Source organism: Oncorhynchus mykiss, chromosome 7 (assembly GCF_057628025.1).
Source record: "Oncorhynchus mykiss isolate SJ-2025 chromosome 7, ASM5762802v1, whole genome shotgun sequence".
Taxonomy (NCBI): domain Eukaryota; kingdom Metazoa; phylum Chordata; class Actinopteri; order Salmoniformes; family Salmonidae; genus Oncorhynchus; species Oncorhynchus mykiss.
Window position 1 is genome coordinate 71,078,497 of NC_143028.1, and position 24,006 is coordinate 71,102,502.

The 24,006-nt window shown below is 44.1% G+C and overlaps 1 protein-coding gene across 1 annotated transcript in view; it reads left to right on the plus strand.

Moving 5' to 3' along the window:
* Window positions 1-24,006, plus strand: part of LOC110528514 (LHFPL tetraspan subfamily member 3 protein) — a 42,892-nt gene that overhangs the window by 12,407 nt on the left and 6,479 nt on the right. The window contains exon 2 of the mRNA XM_036984098.2: window positions 19,001-19,240. Coding sequence (XP_036839993.2) covers window positions 19,001-19,240 — 240 coding nt within the window. The remainder of the gene's footprint in view (window positions 1-19,000; window positions 19,241-24,006) is intronic.

Consider the following 24,006-nt stretch of genomic DNA (forward strand, 5'->3'; position numbering starts at 1 on the left):
TTACTCTCTCTCTGTGTGTTACTGTTTCTCTCTGTTACTCACTCTCTCTGTGTGTTACTCTTTCTCTGTATTACTCTCTCCCTCTCTGTGTTACTCTCTCTCTCTCTCTGTTACTCTCTTTCTCTCTGTTACTCTCTCTGTCTTACTCGCTCTCTCTGTGTTACTGTTTTTCTCTGTGTTACTCTGTGTGTGTGTGTTACTCTCTCTCTCTGTTACTCTCTCTGTGTTTCTCTCCCTCTCCCTCTCTCTCTGTGTGTGTTACTCTCTCTCTCTCTGTTACTCTCGCTCCTTTCATTTTCTTATGATGGATTTAATGGTGCTCCGTGGGATGTTCAAAGTTTCAGATATTTTTTTATAACCCAACCCTGATCTGTACTTCTCCAAAACTTTTTCCCTGGCCTGTTTGGAGAGCTCCTTGCTCTTCATGGTGCCGCTTGCTTGGTGGTGCCCCTTGCTTAGTGGTGTCGCAGACTCTGGGACCTTTCAGAACAGGTGCATATATACTGAGATCATGTGACAGATCATGTGACACTTAGATTGCACACAGGTGCACTTTATTTATCTAATTATGTGACTTCTGAAGGTAATTTGTTGCACCAGATCTTATTTGGGTTCTTCATAGCGAAGGGGGTGAATACATATGCACGCACCACTTTTCTGTTGATTTTATTTTTTTATTTTTTTGAAAACAAGTCATTTTTTTCATTTCACTTCACCAATTTGGACTATGTTGTGTGTGTCCATTACATATAATCTAAATAAAAAAATCCATTTAAATTACAGGTTGTAAGGCAACAAAATAGGAAAAATGCCAAGAGGGGTGAATACTTTTGCAAGGCACTGTAGTTGGATGTTGGGATAGGTTGTCACAGCTTTCCTGCAGTACACTGACCGGGTAGCCTTCCTCCAAGATGAGCTGAGACCAGGTGCTTTAAACAATAAGGTCTCGTTATATATTCCCCATGGGGCTTTTTCATTAACCTGTGCCTCAACGAGAGGAAAGTTGAGCCATGATGTAATTATGTTGTTACGGAGTGTGTGTGCGTGTGTGTGCGTCTGTGTGCATGTGTGTGCGTCTGTGTGCATGTGTGTGCATGTGTGTGCATCTGTATGCATGTGTGTGCATGTGTGTGCGTCTGTGTGCATGTGTGTGCGACTGTTTGCATCTGTGTGCATCTGTGTGCATGTGTGTGTGTGTGCATCTGTGTGCGTCTGTGTGCATGTGTGTGCGTCTGTGTGCATGTGTGTGCGACTGTTTGCATCTGTGTGCATGTGTGTGCGTCTGTGTGCATGTGTGTGCGACTGTTTGCATCTGTGTGCATCTGTGTGCATGTGTGTGCGTCTGTGTGCATCTGTGTGCATCTGTGTGTGTGTGTGCGTAGAGTACCATCATCCTCCTTAAAGGAGAAACCTACTCAAAATATATATTTTAGTCTTTTTTTTATTAGTCCACTATTAATGCAGTCCCAAAATCACGAGAGACAAGATGAGCCATTGCATAATTATGCTGCCAGTTGGGACCCTGGTAATGCAGCGTTGATCTCCAATCGGAGCGGGTGCCTGCCCGGGGTTTCACATCGGGGTTTCACATCGCAGTGGCCCACTCTCCCTCCTCCCATAATTCTCTCCTCTCCCCCTGAGGTTAAGCCTACGCCAATTATTCTACACCCATCATACAGAGTTTAACGTTTTGAGATGTAGAATGGTAATGGGCACCATGATGGTACCAGAACACTGGAATGAATAAGAATGTTATTGTTCTGGAATGTGTGCTGCCAACATGGAGGATAGCTTGCAAAACTCTGTATATCTTCAACTCCGCATGAGCCGTCTATCCTCCCCTTTCTATCTCATGTTTTCCTGGTTTTCCCTTTCTTTCCCATGTCTTCCTGGTTTCCCTTTCTATTCCATGTTTTCCTGGTTTTCCCTTTCTATCCCATGTTTTCCTGGTTTTCCCTTTCTATCCCATGTTTTCCTGGTTTCCCTTTCTATCCCATGTCTTCCTGGTTTTCCCTTTCTATCCCATGTTTTCCTGGTTTTCCCTTTCTATCCCATGTTTTCCTGGTTTTCCCTTTCTATCCCATGTTTTCCTGGTTTTCCCTTTCTATCCCATGTCTTCCTGGTTTTCCCTTTCTATCCCATGTCTTCCTGGTTTTCCCTTTCTATCCCATGTTTTCCCTTTCTATCCCATGTTTTCCAGGTTTTCCCTTTCTATCCCATGTTTTCCTGGTTTTTCCTTTCTATCCCATGTTTTCCTCGTTTTCCCTTTCTATCCCATGTTTTCCTGGTTTCCCTTTCTATCCCCTGTTTTCCTGGTTTTCCTTTCTATCCCATGTTTTCCTGGTTTCCCTTTCTATCCCATGTTTTCCTGGTTTCCCTTTCTATCCCATGTTTTCCTGGTTTCCCTTTCTATCCCATGTTTTCCTGGTTTTCCTTTTCTATCCCATGTTTTCCTGGTTTTCCCTTTCTACCCATGTTTTCCTGGTTTTCCCTTTCTATCCCATGTTTTCCTGGTTTTCCTATCTATCCCATGTTTTCCTGGTTCTCTCTCTCCATTTCAGTTGAATGCATTCAGTTGACTATGTATCCCCCTTTCCCTTTCTTTCCCTTACCTCCCCCCATCCACGAATTAGAGAGAGAGAGAGAGAGAGAGAGAGAGAGCAGGGAACTATAGTTATTGGTTTCTAACTAGCCTACATTTGGAGAATGCCGAGAATACCAATCTTATAAGATCTCTCTCTTTTTTCTCTTTTCTTTCGCCATCGTTATTCTACTTTTGGCCACAAACTTCTAAGCATGAATTGGCCTAGTCAGCATTGATTTGTTGCTGTTAAAGTGAGCTGGGTTTGACTCCAGGAGATGATAGAATAATTATTCTAGATAAAGGCCAATAATGAGGGGATAGGTATTACAGTTCCAATTGAATTGTGGATGACTGGGACACAAGCAAGCATACATGGTTATTATGGTGCTTGTGTGTGCAATGCATACGAAAATTAAGTTGGATTAAATGAGTGTACTCATCCATCCATCCATGGACAATATCTTCATTGTGTCACGCTCGTCGTGGTAGTCATACTCGGACCAAGGCGCAGCGTACGTAGAGTTCCACATGTTTAATCAAATGAAACTCAAAAAACAACAAAGAAGAATAAACGATACATGAAGCTCAAGCAGTGCTCACAGGAAACTACACAGAAGCAAGATCCCACAAAAAAAAACAGTAGGAAAAGGCTGCTTAAATTTGATCCCGCCGGAGGCTCCGGACCATGGATCGTCGCCGGAAGAACCGGAACGTGGATCGTCACTGGGAGCTCCGGACCGTGGATCGTCGTCGGAGGCTCCGGACCGTGGATCATCGTCGGAGGAACCGGAATGTGGATCATCACTGGGGGCTCCGGACCGTGGATCGTCGCCGGAGACTCCGGACCGTGGATCATCATTGGAGGCTCTGGACTGGGGACCGTCGCTGGAGGCTCTGGACTGGGAACCCTCGCTGGAGGCTCCTGCCTTGGCGCGGGACTGGACGCCGTGCCTGGATTGGGCACCGGCGCAGAGGAAGGCTCTGGCCTTGGAGCGGGGCTGGACGCCGTGCCTGGACTGGACATCGGCGCAGATGAAGGCTCCTGCCCTAGAGCTGGAGGTTCCGGACCGTGGACCTTCGCAGGAGGTTCGGGACTGTGAACCGTCGCCGGAAGCTCTGGACTGGGACTCGTTACCGGAATCTCTGGACTGGGACTCGTCGCTGGAAGCTCTGGACTGGGGACCGTCGCCTGAAGCTCTGGACTGGGGAGGCGCACTGGAGGCCTGATGCGTGGGGCCGGCACAGGTGGCATCAAACTGGGGACACGCACTTCAGGGCAAGTGCGAGGAGCAGGCACAGGACGTACCTGACTGGGAAGGCGCACTTGAGGGAGAGTGTGAGGAGCAGGCACAGGACGCACCGGACTGGGGACACGCACTTCAGGGAGAGTGCGGGGAGCAGGCACAGGACGTACCGGACTGGGGACACGCACTTCAGGGAGAGTGCGGGGAGATGGCACAGGACGTACCGGACTGGGGACATGCACTTCAGGGAGAGTGTGAGGAGCAGGCACAGGACGTACCTGACCGGGAAGGAGCACTTTAGGGATAGTGCGAAGAGCAGGCACAGGACGTACCTGACTGGGAAGGAGCACTTGAGGGAGAGTGCAAGGAGCAGGCACAGGACATACCGGACTGGGGAGGCGCACTGGAGGCCTGATGCGTGAAACTGGTGCAGATGACACCGGACTGCTGTCATGCTCCTCATCACGCCCGCTCTGCAGCACTCTCATCACCACCACCTCTCTCCGGAATCTTTCGTCGAGTTCCTCCTTTGACTCCCTGGCGGTCTCTGGCTCATTCCTCGGCTCCGCCGACCACCCCGTGTGCCTCCCCCCAAAACAAGATCCCCCAAAAAAACCAGTGGGAAAAGGCTTCCTAAATATAATCCTTAATCAGAGACAACGATAGACAGCTGCCTCTGATTGGGAACCATACCAGGCCAACATAGAAATAACAAAACTAGAGTACCCACCCTAGTCACACCCCGACCTAACCCAATTTGAGAATAAAAGGCTCTCTAAGGTCAGGGCGTGACACATTGATAGCATCCTTTACGGTACCTTTCCCGTTTTCCACTGTAGACAATATGCCAAACAAAATGTCATACCATATGTCAAACAATCAAAAATGGTGTTTCATCGACAGCTGTTCTGTTTTCTGTGGGTGATGTATCCCCTTTAGAAAGATGTCATTAACATGTATTGCTTTTGACAGCTGGGTTAACCGAGGGGCAAATGTGAATTTCACATCAAACTTAACTGCAAATCTGCTATTGACCTCAATTGACATCAATGGATCATTTACCTGAAGTCAACATTTTTGGCTAAGTAAGTTTTGGCCAACTGGTAGGAAACCCCCCTTTTTCAAATTATTTGCACACGAGGAGATTGCATGAGTCAGGTCGGAGACCTGAGCCAACTCCTTGTGCTTACTGTGGGGAGCGTGTTACTGGTCAGGCAACGTGTTATGCGGTAGAGCGCACGGTGTCTCCAGTGCTCTATTCTAGCCTGGTGTGCTCTATTCCAGATCCTCGCATTGGCCGGGCTAGAATGGGCATCCAGCCAGGAAGGAGGGTGCCGGCTCAGTGCTCCTGGTCCCCAGTGGTCCTCTTTGGACCAGGATATCCTGCGCTGGCTCTGCGTACTGTGTCTCCGGTGAGTCTGCACAGCCCAGTGCGTCCTGTGCCAGTGCCCTGCATTTGCAGGACGGGTTGTGTCAGCTCTACACTCCAGACCTCCAGTGCGCCTCCACAGTCCAGTACGTCCTGTGCCTGCTCCCCGCACTCGCCCTGAGGTGCGTGTCACAAGCCCAGTACCACCAGTGCCGGCACCATGCACCAGGCCTCCAGTGCGCCTCCAGGGTCCAGTACGCCCTGTTCCTCCTCCCCACACTCGCCCTGAGGTGCGTGTCACCAGCTCGGTACCACCAGTGCCGGCACCACGCACCAGGCCTACAGTGCACCATGGCAGTCCAGAGCGTCCTGCGACAGTACCCAGTCCAGAGCGACCGGTGACAGTACCCAGTCCAGTCCAGTACCCAGTCCCTCTTCTAAAGGAAGGGCTAAGGAAAAGGCTTTTCCTATCAACAGAGATAATTGAGTGAAAGCCATCTAGTGAGAAATTATCAATCAAAATCTAATGTATAGGCATTGATTCCCTGCTTGTCATAGAAGCCTTAAGGCAGGGAAATGGCTGTGTGTGTGTGTGTGTGTGTGTGTGTGTGTGTGTGTGTGTGTTTGTGTGTGTGTGTGTGCGTGTGTGTTTGTGCGTGCGTGCGTGCGTGTGTGTGTGTGTGTGTGTGTAAAGACACATGTTGTTTTATGCTTCATATGCTTCACTTTGCATACGGTTTGAGAATGGCTGTGTTGATGAAGACAGTTACATGGTGCAGAATTGAGATGTATACTGAACAAAAATATAAACGCAACGTGTAAAGTGTTGGTCCCATGTTTCATGAGCTGAAATAAAACATCACAGAAATGTTCCATACTCACAAAAAGCTTAATTCTCTCAAATGGTGTGCACAAATTTGTTTACATCCCTGTTAGTGAGCATTTATCCTTTGCCAAGATAATCCATCCACCTGACAGGTGTGGCATATCAAGAAACTGATTAAACAGCATGATCATTACACAGGTGCACCTTGTGCTGGGGATAATTAAAAGCCACTCTAAAATGTGCAGTTTTGTCACACAACACAACGTCACAGATGACTCAAGTTTTGAGGGCGCATGCAATTGACACGGTGACTGCAAGAATGTCTACCACAGCTGTTTGCAGATAATTGCATTTCCACAGATTAGGGCTGAATGAATTTATTTCAAATGACAGATTTCCTGATATGAACTGTAACTCAATTGCATGTTGCATTTACATTTTTGTTCAGCATAGTTTACAGAAGTTCAATCAGTTAGGCTGGTCTGAATTCTCCCTTCAACTTAAACATAATATAATTCACATAGTTTCCTATTCTATGTACACAGTGGGAGTGTATATGCTGACAGGTTCCAAACACCATCATCATCAGCACAGGTTCACATCTCTCCTCCCTTTTTCTATTAGTCACATGGGGAATGTCATTCACCTATTACCCTTCTAGTGAAGGCCAGGTTGGGTCAGCTGTTTGCTTATAGCATCATGAATTTGACTATAATAACTTGCTAGAGTCTGGTCCAGTGGTAGTGCTGCTGACTGTGGACTAAACATTTCCCTCCATGGCACAATAATTCCTCACGCTATTTAACCAATGGGCTCACTCTTGCAATTATCACCTTTCTCTCTCTCAACCAATGGGAGTAAATCTTGTGATGTACAGTTGTGGCAAAAAGTGGTGCTCCATCATGGCAAGGTGCTCCATCATGCTGGAAAAGGCATTGTTCGTCACCAAATTGTTCCTGGGTGGTTGGGAGAAGTTGCTCTCGGAGGATGTGTTGGTACCCTTTTTTATTCATGGCTGTGTTCTTAGTCAAAATTGTGAGTGAGCCCACTCCCTTGGCTGATAAGCAACCCCACACATGAATGGTCTCAGGATGCTTTACTGTTGGCATGACACAGGACTGATGGTAGCGCTCACCTTGTCTTCTCCGGACAAGCTTTATTCCGGATGCCCCAAACAATCGGAAAGGGGATTCATCAGAGAAAATTACTTTACCCCAGTCCTCAGCAGTCCAATCCCTGTACCTTCTGCAGAATATCAGTCTGTCCCTGATGTTTTTCCTATAGAGAAGTGGCTCCTTTGCTGCCCTTCTTGACACCAGGCCATCCTCCAAAAGTCTTCGCCTCACTGTGCGTGCATATGCACTCACACCTGCCTACTGCCATTCCTGAGCAAACTCTGTACTGGTAGTGCCCCGATCCCGCAGCTGAATCAACTTTAGGAGACAGTCCTGGCAATGGTAGGGGAATTGTTAGATACTGCCAATCTCTAACACACAGCAGGAGCAGCACTGCCACAATGACTATTTGTCATGTGTGTTTGCTCTGTTTTGGCTGCCAATACTGTGTGTGTTTGTGTATATATCTTTATCTCTTCCTCCCTTGTTTCTTTCCTCTGTCTTTCTCCTTTTCCTCTCTCTCTCGCTCTCTCGCTCTCTCTCTCTCTCTCCCAGTTGCCCATTCCCTCTATCCCACACTGCACAGGGCCTGAGCTCAAAGGCGTTAGGCGAGTCGTGGTGGAGTTGATCCGTCCTTCTCCGTGGGCCCAGTTGGTTGCCATGGTTTCATGACCTTCCCATATTGTGGCGCTAACGGCTCGAGTAGCTTCTTATTTGCCACCCTGTTTGTGTTTCTGTCCTTCCTCCTCATTCCACTCTCATTACTCCTCCTTTATGTCTGTCTCGCTCTCTGTCTCACTGTCTCTCCTTCTGTTTCTCTCTCTATCGCTGTCTCACCATCTCTTCTGTCTCTCTCTCTACCACTGTCTCACTGTCTCTCCTTCTGTTTCTCTCTCTATCGCTGTCTCACTCTCCTTCTTTCTCTCTGTCTATCACTGTCTGTCTCTCCTGTTTCTCTCTCTATCGCTGTCTCACCGTCTCTCCTTCTGTCTTTCTCTCTACCACTATCTCACTGTCTCTCCTTCTGTCTCTCTCTCTATCGCTGTCTCACTCTCTCCTTCTCTCTCTCTATCGCTGTCTCACCTTCTGTCTCTCTCTCTATCACTGTCTCACTGTCTCTCCTTCTGTCTCACTCTCTCCTTCTCTCTCTCAATTGCTGTCTCACCGTCTCTCCTTCTGTCTCTCTCTCTACCACTGTCTCACTGTCTCTCCTTCTGTCTCTCTCTCTATCGCTGTCTCACTGTCTCTCCTTCTGTCTCTCTCTCTATCGCTGTCTCACTGTCTCTCCTTCTGTCTCTCCTTTCCCTCGCTCTCTTTTCTCCCTTCCCTCGCTCTCCTCCTTTTTTCTCATACCGTGAGAGAGACCTAGTACAGTGTGACAGCAGAGGGATCGTGACTTGTATCTAATGTTTGAGTATGTGTGCGTGGAGAGTGTGTGTGTGTGTGTGCGCGTTCATCTTGAAGTCTTGCTGTGTTGTTGTTGCTGATTGTTGTAAGAGCAATGCTCTTGGATAATTGGCTGCTTTGACCAATCTTACATGGGTCACTGTTCCACTAATTTGAGAAATGCTCTCTCACACACACACAAACACACACATACTTGCATTCACACACACACACACACACACACACACACACACACACGTCCATAACACTCGCACACACACTTGTCCATAACACACACACACACATACATACATTCGTCCATAGCACCTGGTTCCCTGCTGGATGTCTCTCTTTCTCTGCTCCATCTTGTCGACTGTGGACCGTATGTTAAACTAAAGAGAAGATGACATCCCCTTCAAAATAACGCTCTTTGATTATCCAATATCAGCTTCGATGCAGGTGCTATGAAAAGGAATGGACAATGCTACTGATAGAAACACAATGCTACTGATAGGAAACACAATGCTACTGATAGGAAACACAATGCTACTGATAGAAACACAATGCTACTGATAGGAAACACAATGCTACTGATAGGAAACACAATGCTACTGATAGAAACACAATGCTACTGATAGGAAACACAATGCTACTGATAGGAAACACAATGCTACTGATAGGAAACACAATGCTACTGATAGAAACACAATGCTACTGATAGGAAACACAATGCTACTGATAGGAAAGACAATGCTACTGATAGGAAACACAATGCTACTGATAGGAAACACAATGCTACTGATAGGAAACACAATGCTACTGATAGGAAACACAATGCTACTGATAGGAAACACAATGCTACTGATAGGAAACACAATGCTACTGATAGGAAACACAATGCTACTGATAGAAACACAATGCTACTGATAGGAAACACAATGCTACTGATAGGAAAGACAATGCTACTGATAGGAAACACAATGCTACTGATAGGAAACACAATGCTACTGATAGGAAACACAATGCTACTGATAGAAACACAATGCTACTGATAGGGAAGACAATGCTACTGATAGGAAACACAATGCTACTGATAGGAAACACAATGCTACTGATAGGAAACACAATGCTACTGATAGGAAACACAATGCTACTGATAGAAACACAATGCTACTGATAGGAAAGACAATGCTACTGATAGAAACACAATGCTACTGATAGGAAACACAATGCTACTGATAGGAAAGACAATGCTACTGATAGAAACACAATGCTACTGATAGAAACACAATGCTACTGATAGAAACACAATGCTACTGATAGGAAACACAATGCTACTGATAGGAAAGACAATGCTACTGATAGGAAAGACAATGCTACTGATAGAAACACAATGCTACTGATAGAAACACAATGCTACTGATAGGAAAGACAATGCTACTGATAGGAAAGACAATGCTACTGATAGAAACACAATGCTACTGATAGGAAAGACAATGCTACTGATAGGAAACACAATGCTACTGATAGAAAACACAATGCTACTGATAGGAAACACAATGCTACTGATAGAAACACAATGCTACTGATAGGAAACACAATGCTACTGATAGAAACACAATGCTACTGATAGAAACACAATGCTACTGATAGAAACACAATGCTACTGATAGGAAACACAATGCTACTGATAGAAACACAATGCTACTGATAGAAACACAATGCTACTGATAGAAACACAATGCTACTGATAGAAACACAATGCTACTGATAGAAACACAATGCTACTGATAGAAACACAATGCTACTGATAGGAAACACAATGCTACTGATAGAAACACAATGCTACTGATAGGAAACACAATGCTACTGATAGAAACACAATGCTACTGATAGGAAACACAATGCTACTGATAGGAAACACAATGCTACTGATAGGAAAGACAATGCTACTGATAGGAAACACAATGCTAATTCAAAAGAGCTGAAATTGGAACTGAGAAGTAGAATGAACGGTGTCATTATTAAATTAATTGGCATTCATTCAATGAAATGATACCTGATATAAACTGAGTAAAAGGTTATGTTATGGAGATGAATAAGATAGTGCTTCAACCAATATGAAATGTTGCTGAGGTGTATACAGTAATCATGGTTTTACCTTTATTTAAATGCTCAAACTAACTAACACAACTGGGTTAAGATCATTTATCATTCTTAAAAGACCTGAAGCACTGTACAGGATGTTTTTTTCCAGTTTGGTTTAGTAGTTCTGATGTACTATTCACAGTATGTGTATGTTTGTGTGCCTCTGATGGCTTTGATTTATTCCCGTATGTGATCATGTGCTTGTGAAAATGTATGTGTGTGTCCCTCGAGGTCTGCCCCTGAACAGGTAGTTAACCCACTGTTCCTAGGCCGTCATTGAAAATAACAATTTGTTCTTAACTGACTTGCCTGATACAAAAAATAAACCTCTTTTGTTGTTTAGTAATTGTAATTGTCCCCAAATCAAATAAATGCCCAATAAAGTATTTTTCTCACAAAATAATTCAAGCTGATCAAAAGCCCAAAGCGCAAAGCTAGAAAAAGCATAGAAGTAGATCTGTATTTAATAATAGACCGCTCTCAGTTGGTCACTACTTAGCTATAATCTTGGTGTACATCCACAGTGCACTTCCTGTGGGTGTATCCCCTTGTCCTTTTAATTGGGAGCTGCCGCAGTTCTGCAAGAGAAAGAGTTTGTCTGAGTCCCAAATTGAACCCTATTTTCTACATAGTGCACTACGTTTGAGCAAAGCCCAGGAGCAGGACAGGAGTGATGGAGGTGGCACTAGTGTTACATCAGGGCACTGTCTCCCTGCAGACAGAACAGACAGCCTGGGAGAGATGGGAAGAAAACTACTTCAAAGTGCCGTGTCTCAAAATGGGATCAGCTCTACGCTGATCTCCAACCCGAGCCCAAACGCACGCAGACACGCATGCATGCACGCACGCACGCACGCACGCACACACACACACACACACACACCAGCATATGCTTAGGGAGTGAGAGAGAATACAGTTGGGAGTTCAGCAACATTACATTTATAGAAGCCTTTTCCAAAATCCCTGACACAGATTTAAATAATTGTCAATTAATCATTAAGTCTAAATCTTGTTCACCTGTGTCTGCCAGCCACAATCAGAAGGCAGCCAATCAGAACACAGAGTAACAGGAGTGGGGAGGAATTTGATCAGGTAAATCATACGTTGATGTCAATGGAAGAATTAAGTGAAAACTCGAGATTAGAGCACAGATCTCAAGTTAGAATTCAAGCCTAAATTAATTGTCTAAAGTCCAGGGCCATATTCATTAAGTGTAGGAGTGCTGATCTACAATACGTTTTTAGATCATAATGAATAATCATAATCAATTCATTATGATTATTGACTAAAGAAGATGGTGCCGGAAGAAATTGCAGCCATTTTACGGGTGACTAATTGTGCTATTGTGTGTCTTTTTTCGTGATATTTGTAACTTATTTTGTACATAATGTTTCTGCCACCGTATCTTTCGGCAAAAAATTGCTTCTGGAAATCAGGACAGCGATCACTCACCTCGGATTAGACAAAGATGTTTTCTTCAAAAAGCAGGAAGCACAGGATGTACTTCAGACACCCAACAAGGCCGAAATCCCTGTCATTAGCAAGAAAAAGAGACACAGGTTCAGAGGACACAGGGCGGGGAGCCTCGTAAACATCCTCCGACGGCTACTGGGAAATCTGCCCTTACCATCAATATCACTTGCCATCGTACAATCAGTGGACAAGAAATTAGACGAGGTATGTTCACGTATATCCTACCAACGGGACATCAAAAACTATAACATCTTATGTTTCACCGAATCGTGGCTGAATGATGACATGAATAACATTCAGCTGGCGGGATATACGCTGCACCGGCTAGATAGAACAGCACACTCTGGTAAGACAGGCGGGCTGTGTATATTTGTAAACAAAAGCTGATGCACGAAATCTAAGGAAGTCTCTAGATTTTGCTTGCCTGTAGTAAAGTCTCATGATAAGCTATAGACCACACTACTTACCAAGAGAATTTTCATTAAAAAAAATTGTGGCTGTTTATTTACTACCACAGACGCTGGCACTAAGACCACACTGAGTCACCTGTATAAGGAAATAAGAAAACAGGAAACCGCTCACCCAGAGATGGCGCTCCTAGAGGTCAGGACTTTAATGCAATTTTACCAAATTTCTATCAGCATGTTAAATGCGCAACCAGAGGGAAAATAATTCTAGATCCCCTTTACTCCACACACAGAGACGTGTACAAAGCTCTCCCTCACCCTCCATTTGGCAAATCTGACCATAATTATATCCTCCTGATTCCTTCTTACAAGGAAAAACTAAATCAGGAAGTACCAGTGACTCGGTCTATTAAAAAGTGGTCAGATGAAGCAGATGCTAAACTACAGGACTGTTTTGCTATCACAGACTGAAATATGTTCTGGGATTCCAGAACATATTCCTTCCAATGGCATTGAGGAGTACACTACATCAGTCACTGGCTTTATCAATAAGTGCATCTAGGACGTTGTCCCCACAATGACTGTACGTACATACCCCAACCAGAAGCCATAGATTACAGGTAACATTCGCACTGAGCTAAAGGTTAGAGCTGCCGTTTTCAAGGTGCGGGACAATACCTTATATGAAATCCTGCTATGCCCTCAGACTAACCATCAAACAGGCAAAGTGCCAATACAGGGCTAAGATTGAATCGTACTACACCGGCTTCGACGCTCGTCGGATGTGGCAGGGCCTGCAAACTATTGCAGCCTACAAAGGGAAGCACAGCCGCAAGCTGCCCAGTGACACGAGCCTACCAGACGAGGTAAATCGCTTCTATGCTCGCTTCGAGGCAAGCAACACTGAGGCATGCATGAGAGGACCAGCTGTTCCGGACAACTGTGTGATCATGCTCTCCGTAGCCGACGTGAGTAAGACCTTTAAACAGATCAACATTCACAAGGCCGCTGGGCCAGACGGATTATCAGGACAACTGGCAGTTGTCTTCACTGACATTTTCAACATATCCCTGATTTAGTCTGTAATTCCAACATGCTTCAAACAGACCACCATAGTCCCTGTGCCCAAGAGCACTAAGGTAACCTGCCTAAATGACTACAGACCCGTAGCACTCACGCCCGTAGCCATGAAGTGCTTTGAAAGGCTGGTAATGGCTCACATTAACACCATTATCCCAGAAACCCTAGACCCACTCCAATTTGCATACCGCTCAAACAGATCCACAGATGATGACATCTCTATTGCACTCCACACTGCACCTTTCCCACCTGGTCAAAAGGAACACCTATGTGAGAATGCTATTCACTGACTACAGCTCAGCGTTCAACACCATAGTGCCCTCAAAGCTCATCACTAAGCTATGGATCCTGGGACTAAACACCCCCCTCTGCAACTGGATCCTGGACTTCCTGACGGGCAGCCCCCAGGTGGTGAGGGTAGGCAGCAATACATCTGCCATGCTGATCCTCAACACTGGAGCCCCTCAGGGGTGCGTGCTCAGTCCCCTCCTGTACTACCTGTTCATCCACGACTGCATGGCAGGGCACGACAGTGGAAGGCCTGATCACCGAAAACGATAAGGCAGCCTATAGGGAGGAGGTCAGAGACCTGGCCGGGTGGTGCCAGAATAACAACCTATCCCTCAACGTAATCAAGACAAAGGAGATGATTGTGGACTACAGGAAAAGAAGGACCGAGCACGCCCCCATTCTCATCGACGGGGTTATAGTGGAGCAGGTTGAGAGCTTCAAAGCTAATTTTTGTCCACATTAAGAACAAACAAGAATGGTCCAAACACACCAAGACAGTCGTGTAGAGTGCACGACAAAACCTATTCCCAATCAGGAAACTAAAAAGATTTTCATGCGTCCTAAGATCCTCAAAAGGTTCTACAGCTGGAACATCGAGAGCATAACCTGACTGGTTACATCACTGCCTGGTACAGCAACTGCTCGACCTCCGACCGCAAGACGGTAGTGCGTACGGCCCGATACAACACTGAGGCTAAGCTGACTGCCATCCAGGACCTCTATACCAGGCGGTGTCAGAGGAAGGCCCTAAAAATGGTCCAAGACCCCAGCCACCTCAGTCATAGACTGTTCTCTCTGCTACCGCATGGCAAGCGGTACCGGTGCACCAAGTCTAGGACCAAAAGGTTTCTCAACCGTTTTTACCACCAAGCCATGCCTCCTGAACAAGTAATCAAATGGCTACCCGGACTATGCATTGTGCCCCGTCACTCCCGCCCAACCCCTCCCCTCCCCCACCCACCAACCTCCTCTTTTACGCAGCTGCTACTCTCTGTTTATCATCTATGCATGGTCACTTTAACTATACATTCATGTACATATTACCTCAATTAGCCCGACTAACCAGTGCCCCCGCACATTGACTCTGTACCGGTACCACCTGTATATAGCCCCACTACTGTTATTTTCACTGTCATTTTTCTGTTTTCTTATTATTTTGTATTTCTTCACGTGACAAATAAACTTTGATTTGATTTGATTCATGTGTATGGACAGGGAACACCTGATCCTAGATTAGCACTCCTACCCTGAGACGCTTTATGAGTACAAGCCCAGGGTTCCCTCATGCAAAGAGTTCTCCTTCCTTCAGATTGAATCAGAAGGAGGGAGTTAATCAGGAGGAACGGCCCAATAAAACAACACGTTTTGGGGACCCATCTGTAATGTGAGGTCTTGGTTTGCATCTGGCCTGTAGACCGTTGTTTCCCAACTCTGGTCCTCCACTACCCCCAACAGGACACATTTTGTTGTAGCCCATTATCGTGATCTAATGAACTAATATAACGTTACTAGTACTCCATTCCAGTGTGATCTAATGAACTAATATAACGTTACTAGTACTCCATTCCAGTGTGATCTAATGAACTAATATAACGTTACTAGTACTCCATTCCAGTGTGATCTAATGAACTAATATAACGTTAATAGTACTCCATTCCAGTGTGATCTAATGAAGTAATATAACGTTACTAGTACTCCATTCCAGTGTGATCTAATGAACTAATATAACGTTACTAGTACTCCATTCCAGTGTGATCTAATGAACTAATATAACGTTACTAGTACTCCATTCCAGTGTGATCTAATGAACTAATATAACGTTACTAGTACTCCATTCCAGTGTGATCTAATGAACTAATATAACGTTAATAGTACTCCATTCCAGTGTGATCTAATGAAGTAATATAACGTTACTAGTACTCCATTCCAGTGTGATCTAATGAACTAATATAACGTTAATAGTACTCCATTCCAGTGTGATCTAATGAAGTAATATAACGTTACTAGTACACCATTCCAGTGTGATCTAATGAAGTAATATAACGTTACTAGTACTCCATTCCAGTGTGATCTAATGAACTAATATAATGTTACTAGTACTCCATTCCAGTGTGATCTAATGAAGTAATATAACGTTACTAGTACTCCATTCCAGTGTGATCTAATGAACTAATATAACGTTAATAGTACTCCATTCCAGTGTGATCTAATGAACTAATATAACGTTACTAGTACTCCATTCCAGTGTGATCTAATGAAGTAATATAGCGTTACTAGTACTCCATTCCAGTGTGATCTAATGAAGTAATATAACGTTACTAGTACTCCATTCCAGTGTGATCTAATGAAGTAATATAGCGTTACTAGTACTCCATTCCAGTGTGATCTAATGAAGTAATATAATGTTACTAGTACTCCATTCCAGTGTGATCTAATGAAGTAATATAACGTTACTAGTACTCCATTCCAGTGTGATCTAATGAAGTAATATAGCGTTACTAGTACTCCATTCCAGTGTGATCTAATGAAGTAATATAACGTTACTAGTACACCATTCCAGTGTGATCTAATGAAGTAATATAACGTTACTAGTACTCCATTCCAGTGTGATCTAATGAAGTAATATAGCGTTACTAGTACTCCATTCCAGTGTGATCTAATGAAGTAATATAACGTTACTAGTACACCATTCCAGTGTGATCTAATGAACTTATATAACTTCTAAAATGTTATGCCTGAGTCTAGAGGATATTATCGGTTATTAGTTTATTATTATTATTAGTCTACACTGAAATAAACATTTTATTTGTGTTCACCAAAGTGGAATACATTGTGGTTAGTGTAGCGAGAGAAAGAAACAAACAAACAAAGAACAAGAGAGAGAGAAAGAGATGAAGTGGCTCCCCAGGGCATGATGAATAGTGCGTGAGAAAGCAACCCGTTACGATGGTGGTTTTAATTGAAACTCAGTCATTAAAATGCTAATCAGGCCAGAAAAATAAAGGTGTTTGCTGTTGTGTATCTAGTGTTTAATTATTAGATTTTGTGTGTATGTGTGTGTGTGTTTCTACAGTACACTTATGTTTGCATGTGTCTGTTGTGCATGTGTGAGTTTGTGTGTGTGTGTGTGTGTGTGTGTGTGTGTGTGTGTGTGTGTGTGTGTGTGTGTGTGTGTGTGGCTAAATGAAAGCAGGGAAAGACGAGGGCCAGTTCTCCTTGTTATGTGACCGAAGAACAGTTGTAAATCCTGCTCCAGACAAAGGGGACAGATGCCCATAGGACACAGTGTTATGAATCAATTTCAGGGAGGTACAGTATATGAGGTTGGGGAAGAGGAAAGGAGGGGGGGGCGGGGGGGTCATAGTAATGATGAATCTGAATCAATATCATGTCCTTCTTCATATCAGACGCCCTAAATATCCTTCTATCTTATTTTTCTCACAATTGTTCCATCTCTTTCCCCTCTCTTTTTTGGGGTTCTTCTCCACATTTTCGCTCTCCTTTCTGACTGTATCCTTTCTATGCCAATCATTTTTTCATCCTCCCTTTCTTTTCTACTCCTTTGAGGCTTTCTTTCACTCTGGCATTCTCCCTCCATCCCTCCCTCCCATCATCCCTCTATTTCTCCACCTTCCCTCCCTCCCTCTGTTCCTCCACTTCCCTCCCTCCATCCATTCCCCCACCTTCACTCCCTCCCACATACCCTCCCTCCCTCCCTCCATCCATTCCCCCACCTTCACTCCCTCCCACATACCCTCCCTCCCTCCATCCATTCCCCCACCTTCACTCCCTCCCTCCCTCCCTCCATCCATTCCCCCACCTTCACTCCCTCCCACATACCCTCCCTCCATCCCTCCCACCTTCCCTTCCTCTCACCATCTTTTTCTCTCCCTCTTCTTCATTATCAATAATAAAAAAAGCGCTCTGCCTCCTCTCCTCCTCGGTGTGTGAGTGTGTGTGACAGCAGTGGATCAAAGGACCTTCTACCTCCACAGCATAGATAGGCACTGGTAGATCGGCGCCCGTAGTACGGCGCCCGTAGATCGGCGCTCATATATTTAGATGTCTTTATTTATTTAGATGCATATATTTAGATGTCTTTATTTCATTGATCCCTAATATTCTGAACCTGTTCTCTCAATATATTCTAGTCTGACGACAAAATTCTAACTTAAAGGTACACCGTATTTAAAGGGATGGCTTTAGATAAATGTACTGAAACCCCTATTGAATGAAGTAGTAAAAACTCCCTAGAAAGGCCAAATCCTAGGAAGAAACCTAGAGAGAAACCAGGCTATGAGGGGTGGCCAGTCCTCTTCTGGCTGTGCCGGGTGGAGATTATAACAGAACATGGCTAATAATCACAGTAGTTGTCGAGGGTGCAACAAGTCAGCACCTCAGGAGTAAATGTCAGTTGGCTTTTCATAGCCGATCATTGAGTGTATCTCTACCGCTCCTGCTGTCTCTAGAGAGTTGAAAACAGCAGGTCTGGGACAGGTAGCACGTCTGGTGAACAGGTCAGGGTTCCATAGCCGCAGGCAGAACAGTTGAAAGTGGAGCAGCAGCACGGCCAGGTGGACTGGGGACAGTAAGGAGTCATCATTCCCGGGAGTCCTGAGGCATGGTCCTAGGGCTCAGGTCCTCCGAGAGAGAGAAAGAAAGAGAGAAAGAGAATTAGAGAGAGCCTACTTAAATTCACACAGGACACCGGATAAGACAGGAGAAGTACTCCAGATTTAACAAACTGACCCTAGCCCCCGACACATAAACTACTGCAGCATTAACCAGGTAGGCCAGTTGAGAACAAGTTCTCATTCACAACTGCGACCTGGCCAAGATAAAGCAAAGCAGTGCGACAAAAACAGCACAGAGTTACACATGGGATAAACAATCGTATGGCTGTGTCCTCGATTTTATACACTTGTCAGCAATGGGTGTGTCTGAAACAGCCGAATCCACTAATTTGAAGATGTGTCCACATACTTTTGTATGTATAGCGTACTTCACCCTGTCTCAAGTACGCTAAAACATACAGCAGCAGTGTGGTCGTTAAACTAGAACTCCTCTCTCCCCATAGCTGTGTGTTTGCTCCTGGGCTGTATGATCTTCCCGGATGGCTGGGATGCGGAGGTGGTACGCGACATGTGTGGCGAAAAGACAGGGAAGTACACGCTGGGAAACTGCTCCGTGCGCTGGGCCTACATGCTGGCCGTCGTTGGCATCATGGACGCCCTCATCCTCTCCTTCCTGGCCTTCGTTTTGGGCAACCGGCAGAATGACTTCCAGCTGGAGGAGCAGCTCAAAGTAGAACAGAAAGGTGAGGCGCTAATGATTCTAAGCTAACCGCTAGACTAATGCTATTATAGGCTAATAGCTAGGCTAATGCTAATCTACGCTAACAGTTAGCCAAATGCTAGTCTAGGCTAACAAATGGGATAATGCTAATCCAGGCTAACAACTAGGATAATGCTAATCTAGACTAACAGCTAGGTTAATGCTAATCTAGACTAACAGCTAGGTTAATGCTAATCTAGACTAACAGCTAGGTTAATGCTAATCTAGACTAACAGCTAGGTTAATGCTAATCTAGACTAACAGCTAGGTTAATGCTAATCTAGACTAACAGCTAGGTTAATGCTAATCTAGACTAACAGCTAGGTTAATGCTAATCTAGACTAACAGCTAGGTTAATGCTAATCTAGACTAACAGCTAGGTTAATGCTAATCTAGACTAACAGCTAGGTTAATGCTAATCTAGACTAACAGCTAGGTTAATGCTAATCTAGACTAACAGCTAGGTTAATGCTAATCTAGACTAACAGCTAGGTTAATGCTAATCTAGACTAACAGCTAGGTTAATGCTAATCTAGGCTAACAGCTTTTCTTTGAATTATGCGTCAAAATTCCTATTTGTTACCACATTTTGGCAGCAGGATCGTAAAATTAAGGTATTGACCAGATGGGCTATACAGATGGGCAGGTTATTAAAAAAATGCATGCATAACTGTAAATTGCTTTGGATAAGAACGTCTGCTAAATGACATATACTGTATTGTAACGACCCTGGGTTTATAAGCGTGGAAATCGACTCTGCCGCACGAGCATGCTTCTGCGGCACTGTCGGACCTTGGGCTAGAAGGTCGAGGGTTTGAGACCTGCTCCCTGCTGTTTCATGACAGTATATTATTTTTTATTATTTCTATATATTGAGACACCAGTGGCTAATGCTAATTGTTTTCATATATCAAGCAATGTACTGGGTTTACAAAGTGCTATGTAGTTATGTTTTAATTATATTTCAAAAGCAGCCCTGTTCTTTTTTATTATTGCATTGAAAATCAAGTTTCAATGTTTTGAGTAAAACTTTTGGCACAAACAAGCCACCATGTAGCTAGCTCAGCTCAAAGGCTAGCTATCCAAAACTATTTCAAAATGAAAACGACTAAGTACAGCTACCACAATGACATGAGAGCTCATGCCTGTTACATGAGGAAAGCCAATGCATCACCGCAGGGGGAACCCTATCCCAGGTCAGGACTGTTTTTCTTGTAGATTGCACAGCCAGGGCTGGTTTTCCTGCTTGTTGGACTTGAAAATTGTGATGTTTAAAGTCTTTGTGTACCAAGGGGACAGACACATGTTCATACATATTTTATATTGCATTTCAGTTTCTGTGAAATGCATTGTGATGTCGGGTGCATTACATCATCCAGGTTTTTAATAATCTACTCACTGTTCCCTTTACAAAACCTTTGTCTATGAAATATTTCCGTGTTCTAGAGTTGAATAACGAGGCAACGTTGCTCTATCTACATTTGGTGCATCAGTATATTTTTTACGATTTACCAAAAATATTGGTGGCATCGTGATGAGGGATGTTGCAGCATGATCAGAGGCAGGAGAAGACAGTGTGTCAAACTGCATTAAGAAAAATGTCTAACAACACCCCCCCCCCCCCCCCCGCATGCTATCGACTGTGCAGCAACACCCCGTCATAGCCCTCTAATATGTTTCCATGGTTACGTGTCATAATCCAGCAGGAGGCTTCTCTCTCTCTCTCTCTCTCTCTCATATTCCTCTCTCTCTCTCTCTCTCTCATATTCCTCCCTCTCTCTCTCTTATATCCCCCCCCTCTCTCTCTCTCTCTCTCTCTCTCAAATTCCTCTCTCTCTCTCTCATATTCCTCCCTCTCTCTCTCTCTCTCTCTCTCTCTCTCTCTCTCTCTCATATTCCTCCCTCTCTCTCTCTCTCTCTCTCATATTCCTCCCTCTCTCTCTCTCATATTCCTCCGATCATTCCCCCTCGATTAATCTTTCTCTCTCCCCATCATCCATCCACTGGATGCTAATTTTGTTTCATCTGGTTCAAGGAGGGGGTAAAGGATGTGGAAGGGTGCGTCTGGGCTTGCACAAGATGAGGTAGGGGGGTTGCAGTGTGGTTGTGGAGGTTGGTGTTGAGGCATCTGTAGTTGTGGGAGACATGTACAACACGTAGGCAGTTAAAACAGACTGTCTTTTGTTAGAACTCAAACTTAGCAGTAACAAGAACCAGATGTGAGATAACGGTATTTAGGGTATGAGCGCATAGATATTCTGCCCAGTAACAACTACACCTGCCAATGGGAGCGCCTGGAGGCTGGGACCAGTTCGGGCGCCAACAATCAACATAGGTTGAGTAAGTTTAAACCACACTTGATCTCTACTCTGACAGGCCGGCTCGGAAGCAGGAACTACTACTGTCAGAGTATTTAAAGAAGATATATTTAGGGTGATGGCCAGTTCTCTGATACCAGATTCGATCTGCGCAACCCTTTACACTAGCCGGAGACAGGGAGCCATTAGCATCATGGCTAACTAGTGCCGACACATGTTCACTGCTAGTGTTCATTTGCAGGGTTAATTAAACCAACCCACAAGACCAGAGGCAGAGAAATGTTGGAATACCTTGACATAAATTGATCAGATAAAATAGATTCATTCACAGCATCATGGCTCGTTTCTTTGCGACATGAACACTTGGTATTTTCTCGGTCTTGAAAATATGACACCCTGGAATGCAATTTGAAAACAAATATACATGAAAAAGTTGCCTAAATTATATTTTTGTTTGAATTAGATACAATGGCGCATCAACGAGCAGATGTGGACATGTTTGTGTGTCCGATGGATTGCGAGGGATATTTTCCAGCCACAATATTCTGAGCGTTTCCCTCTCGTTTCCCACACCAGACCTCCTAGAGGTTCTCACCGCGGGAGGCCAGAATTTGGACAAAACCTATTTGAGCCAGCCAAGAGGAATAGTCTCACTCAACAACCCTTGGGGATAAACAATTGGTTTAACCAGCGATAGCAGTGAAATACAGTGCATTCACTTTTTCAACATGTTGTTGTGTTACAGCTTTAATTTAACATGGATTACGTTTAGATTTGTTTGGTTACTGGCCTACACACAATAGCCCATAATGTCAAAGTGGAATTATGGTTTTTGAAATGGTTACAAATTAATACAAAATGAAAAGCTGAAATGTCTTCAGCCAATAAGTAATCAACCCCTTGGTTATGACAAGCCTAAATAAGTTCAGGAGTAAAAATGTGCTTAACAAGTCACGTAGTAAGTTGCATGGACTCATTCTGTATGCACTAATAGAGCTTAACATGATTTTTTTAATGACTACCTCATCTCTGTACCCCACACATACAATTATCTGTAAGGTCCCTCAGTTGAGCAGAGAATTTCAAACACAGATTAAATTACAATACCAGGGAAGTTTTCCAATACCTCACAAAGAAGGACACCTATAGGTAGATGGGTAAAAATAAAGAAAGCAGACATTGAATATCAACTTTGAGCATGGCAAAGTTATTAATTACACTTTGGATGGTGTATCAATACACCTAGTCACTACAAAGATATCGGTGTCCTCGGTTGCCAGAGAGGAAGGAACCCACTCAGGGATTTCCCCATGAGGCCAATGGTGACTTTAAAGCAGTTATGAGTTTAATGGCTGTGATAGGAGAAAACTGAGGATGGATCAACTGCATTGTTGTTACTCCACATTAACCGAATTGATAGAGGTAAAATAAGGAAGCCTGTACAGAATAACAAATATTCCAAAACATGCACCCGTTTGCAACAAGGCACTAAAGCATGGGGTTCTTACATTTTTTCAGCCTGGGACCCAAATGAGAATTGCTGTGTTTTCCTGGGACCCAAATGAGAATTGCTGTGTTTTCCTGGGACCCAAATGAGAATTGCTGTGTTTTCCTGGGACCCAAATGAGAATTGCTGTGTTTTCCTGGGACCCAAATGAGAATTGCTGTGTTTTCCTGGGACCCAAATGAGAATTGCTGTGTTTTCCTGGGACCCAAATGAGAATTGCTGTGTTTTCCTGGGACCCAAATGAGAATTGCTGTGTTTTCCTGGGACCCAAATGATAATTGCTGTGTTTTCCTGGGACCCAAATGAGAATTGCTGTGTTTTCCTGGGACCCAAATGATAATTGCTGTGTTTTCCTGGGACCCAAATGAGAATTGCTGTGTTTTCCTGGGACCCAAATGAGAATTGCTGTGTTTTCCTGGGACCCAAATGAGAATTGCTGTGTTTTCCTGGGACCCAAATGATAATTGCTGTGTTTTCCTGGGACCCAAGCTTAGGAAAATATGCAACTATACATAAATATCGGTACATTTCATTGCCCTTGTGCCTAAAACAAATGCAATATAGACAAAAGGCAATTAATTGAAATATCCATATAAATATGTATGAATGTTTATTTTCCCCCATTAAACACTTACATATCTGTCTAGGTTGGAACTGTTGCTGTTAAAATGCAATAAATCATTTTCATTCTGAACTGGAATAAACGGATTGATCACATCACACAGATGAATAACAGAACACACACACAGGCTTTTTGATAGTGCAACCCTAAGTAACAGTACAGATGAAAAATGATCAGGCCTACTGTACATTTACTGTAGACATTATTGTTGAAAGAAAGTCTAGGTTGGAACTGTTGCTGTTAAAATACAATACATACGTATTTGTTATTCTGAACTGGAATAAACTGATTGATCACATCAC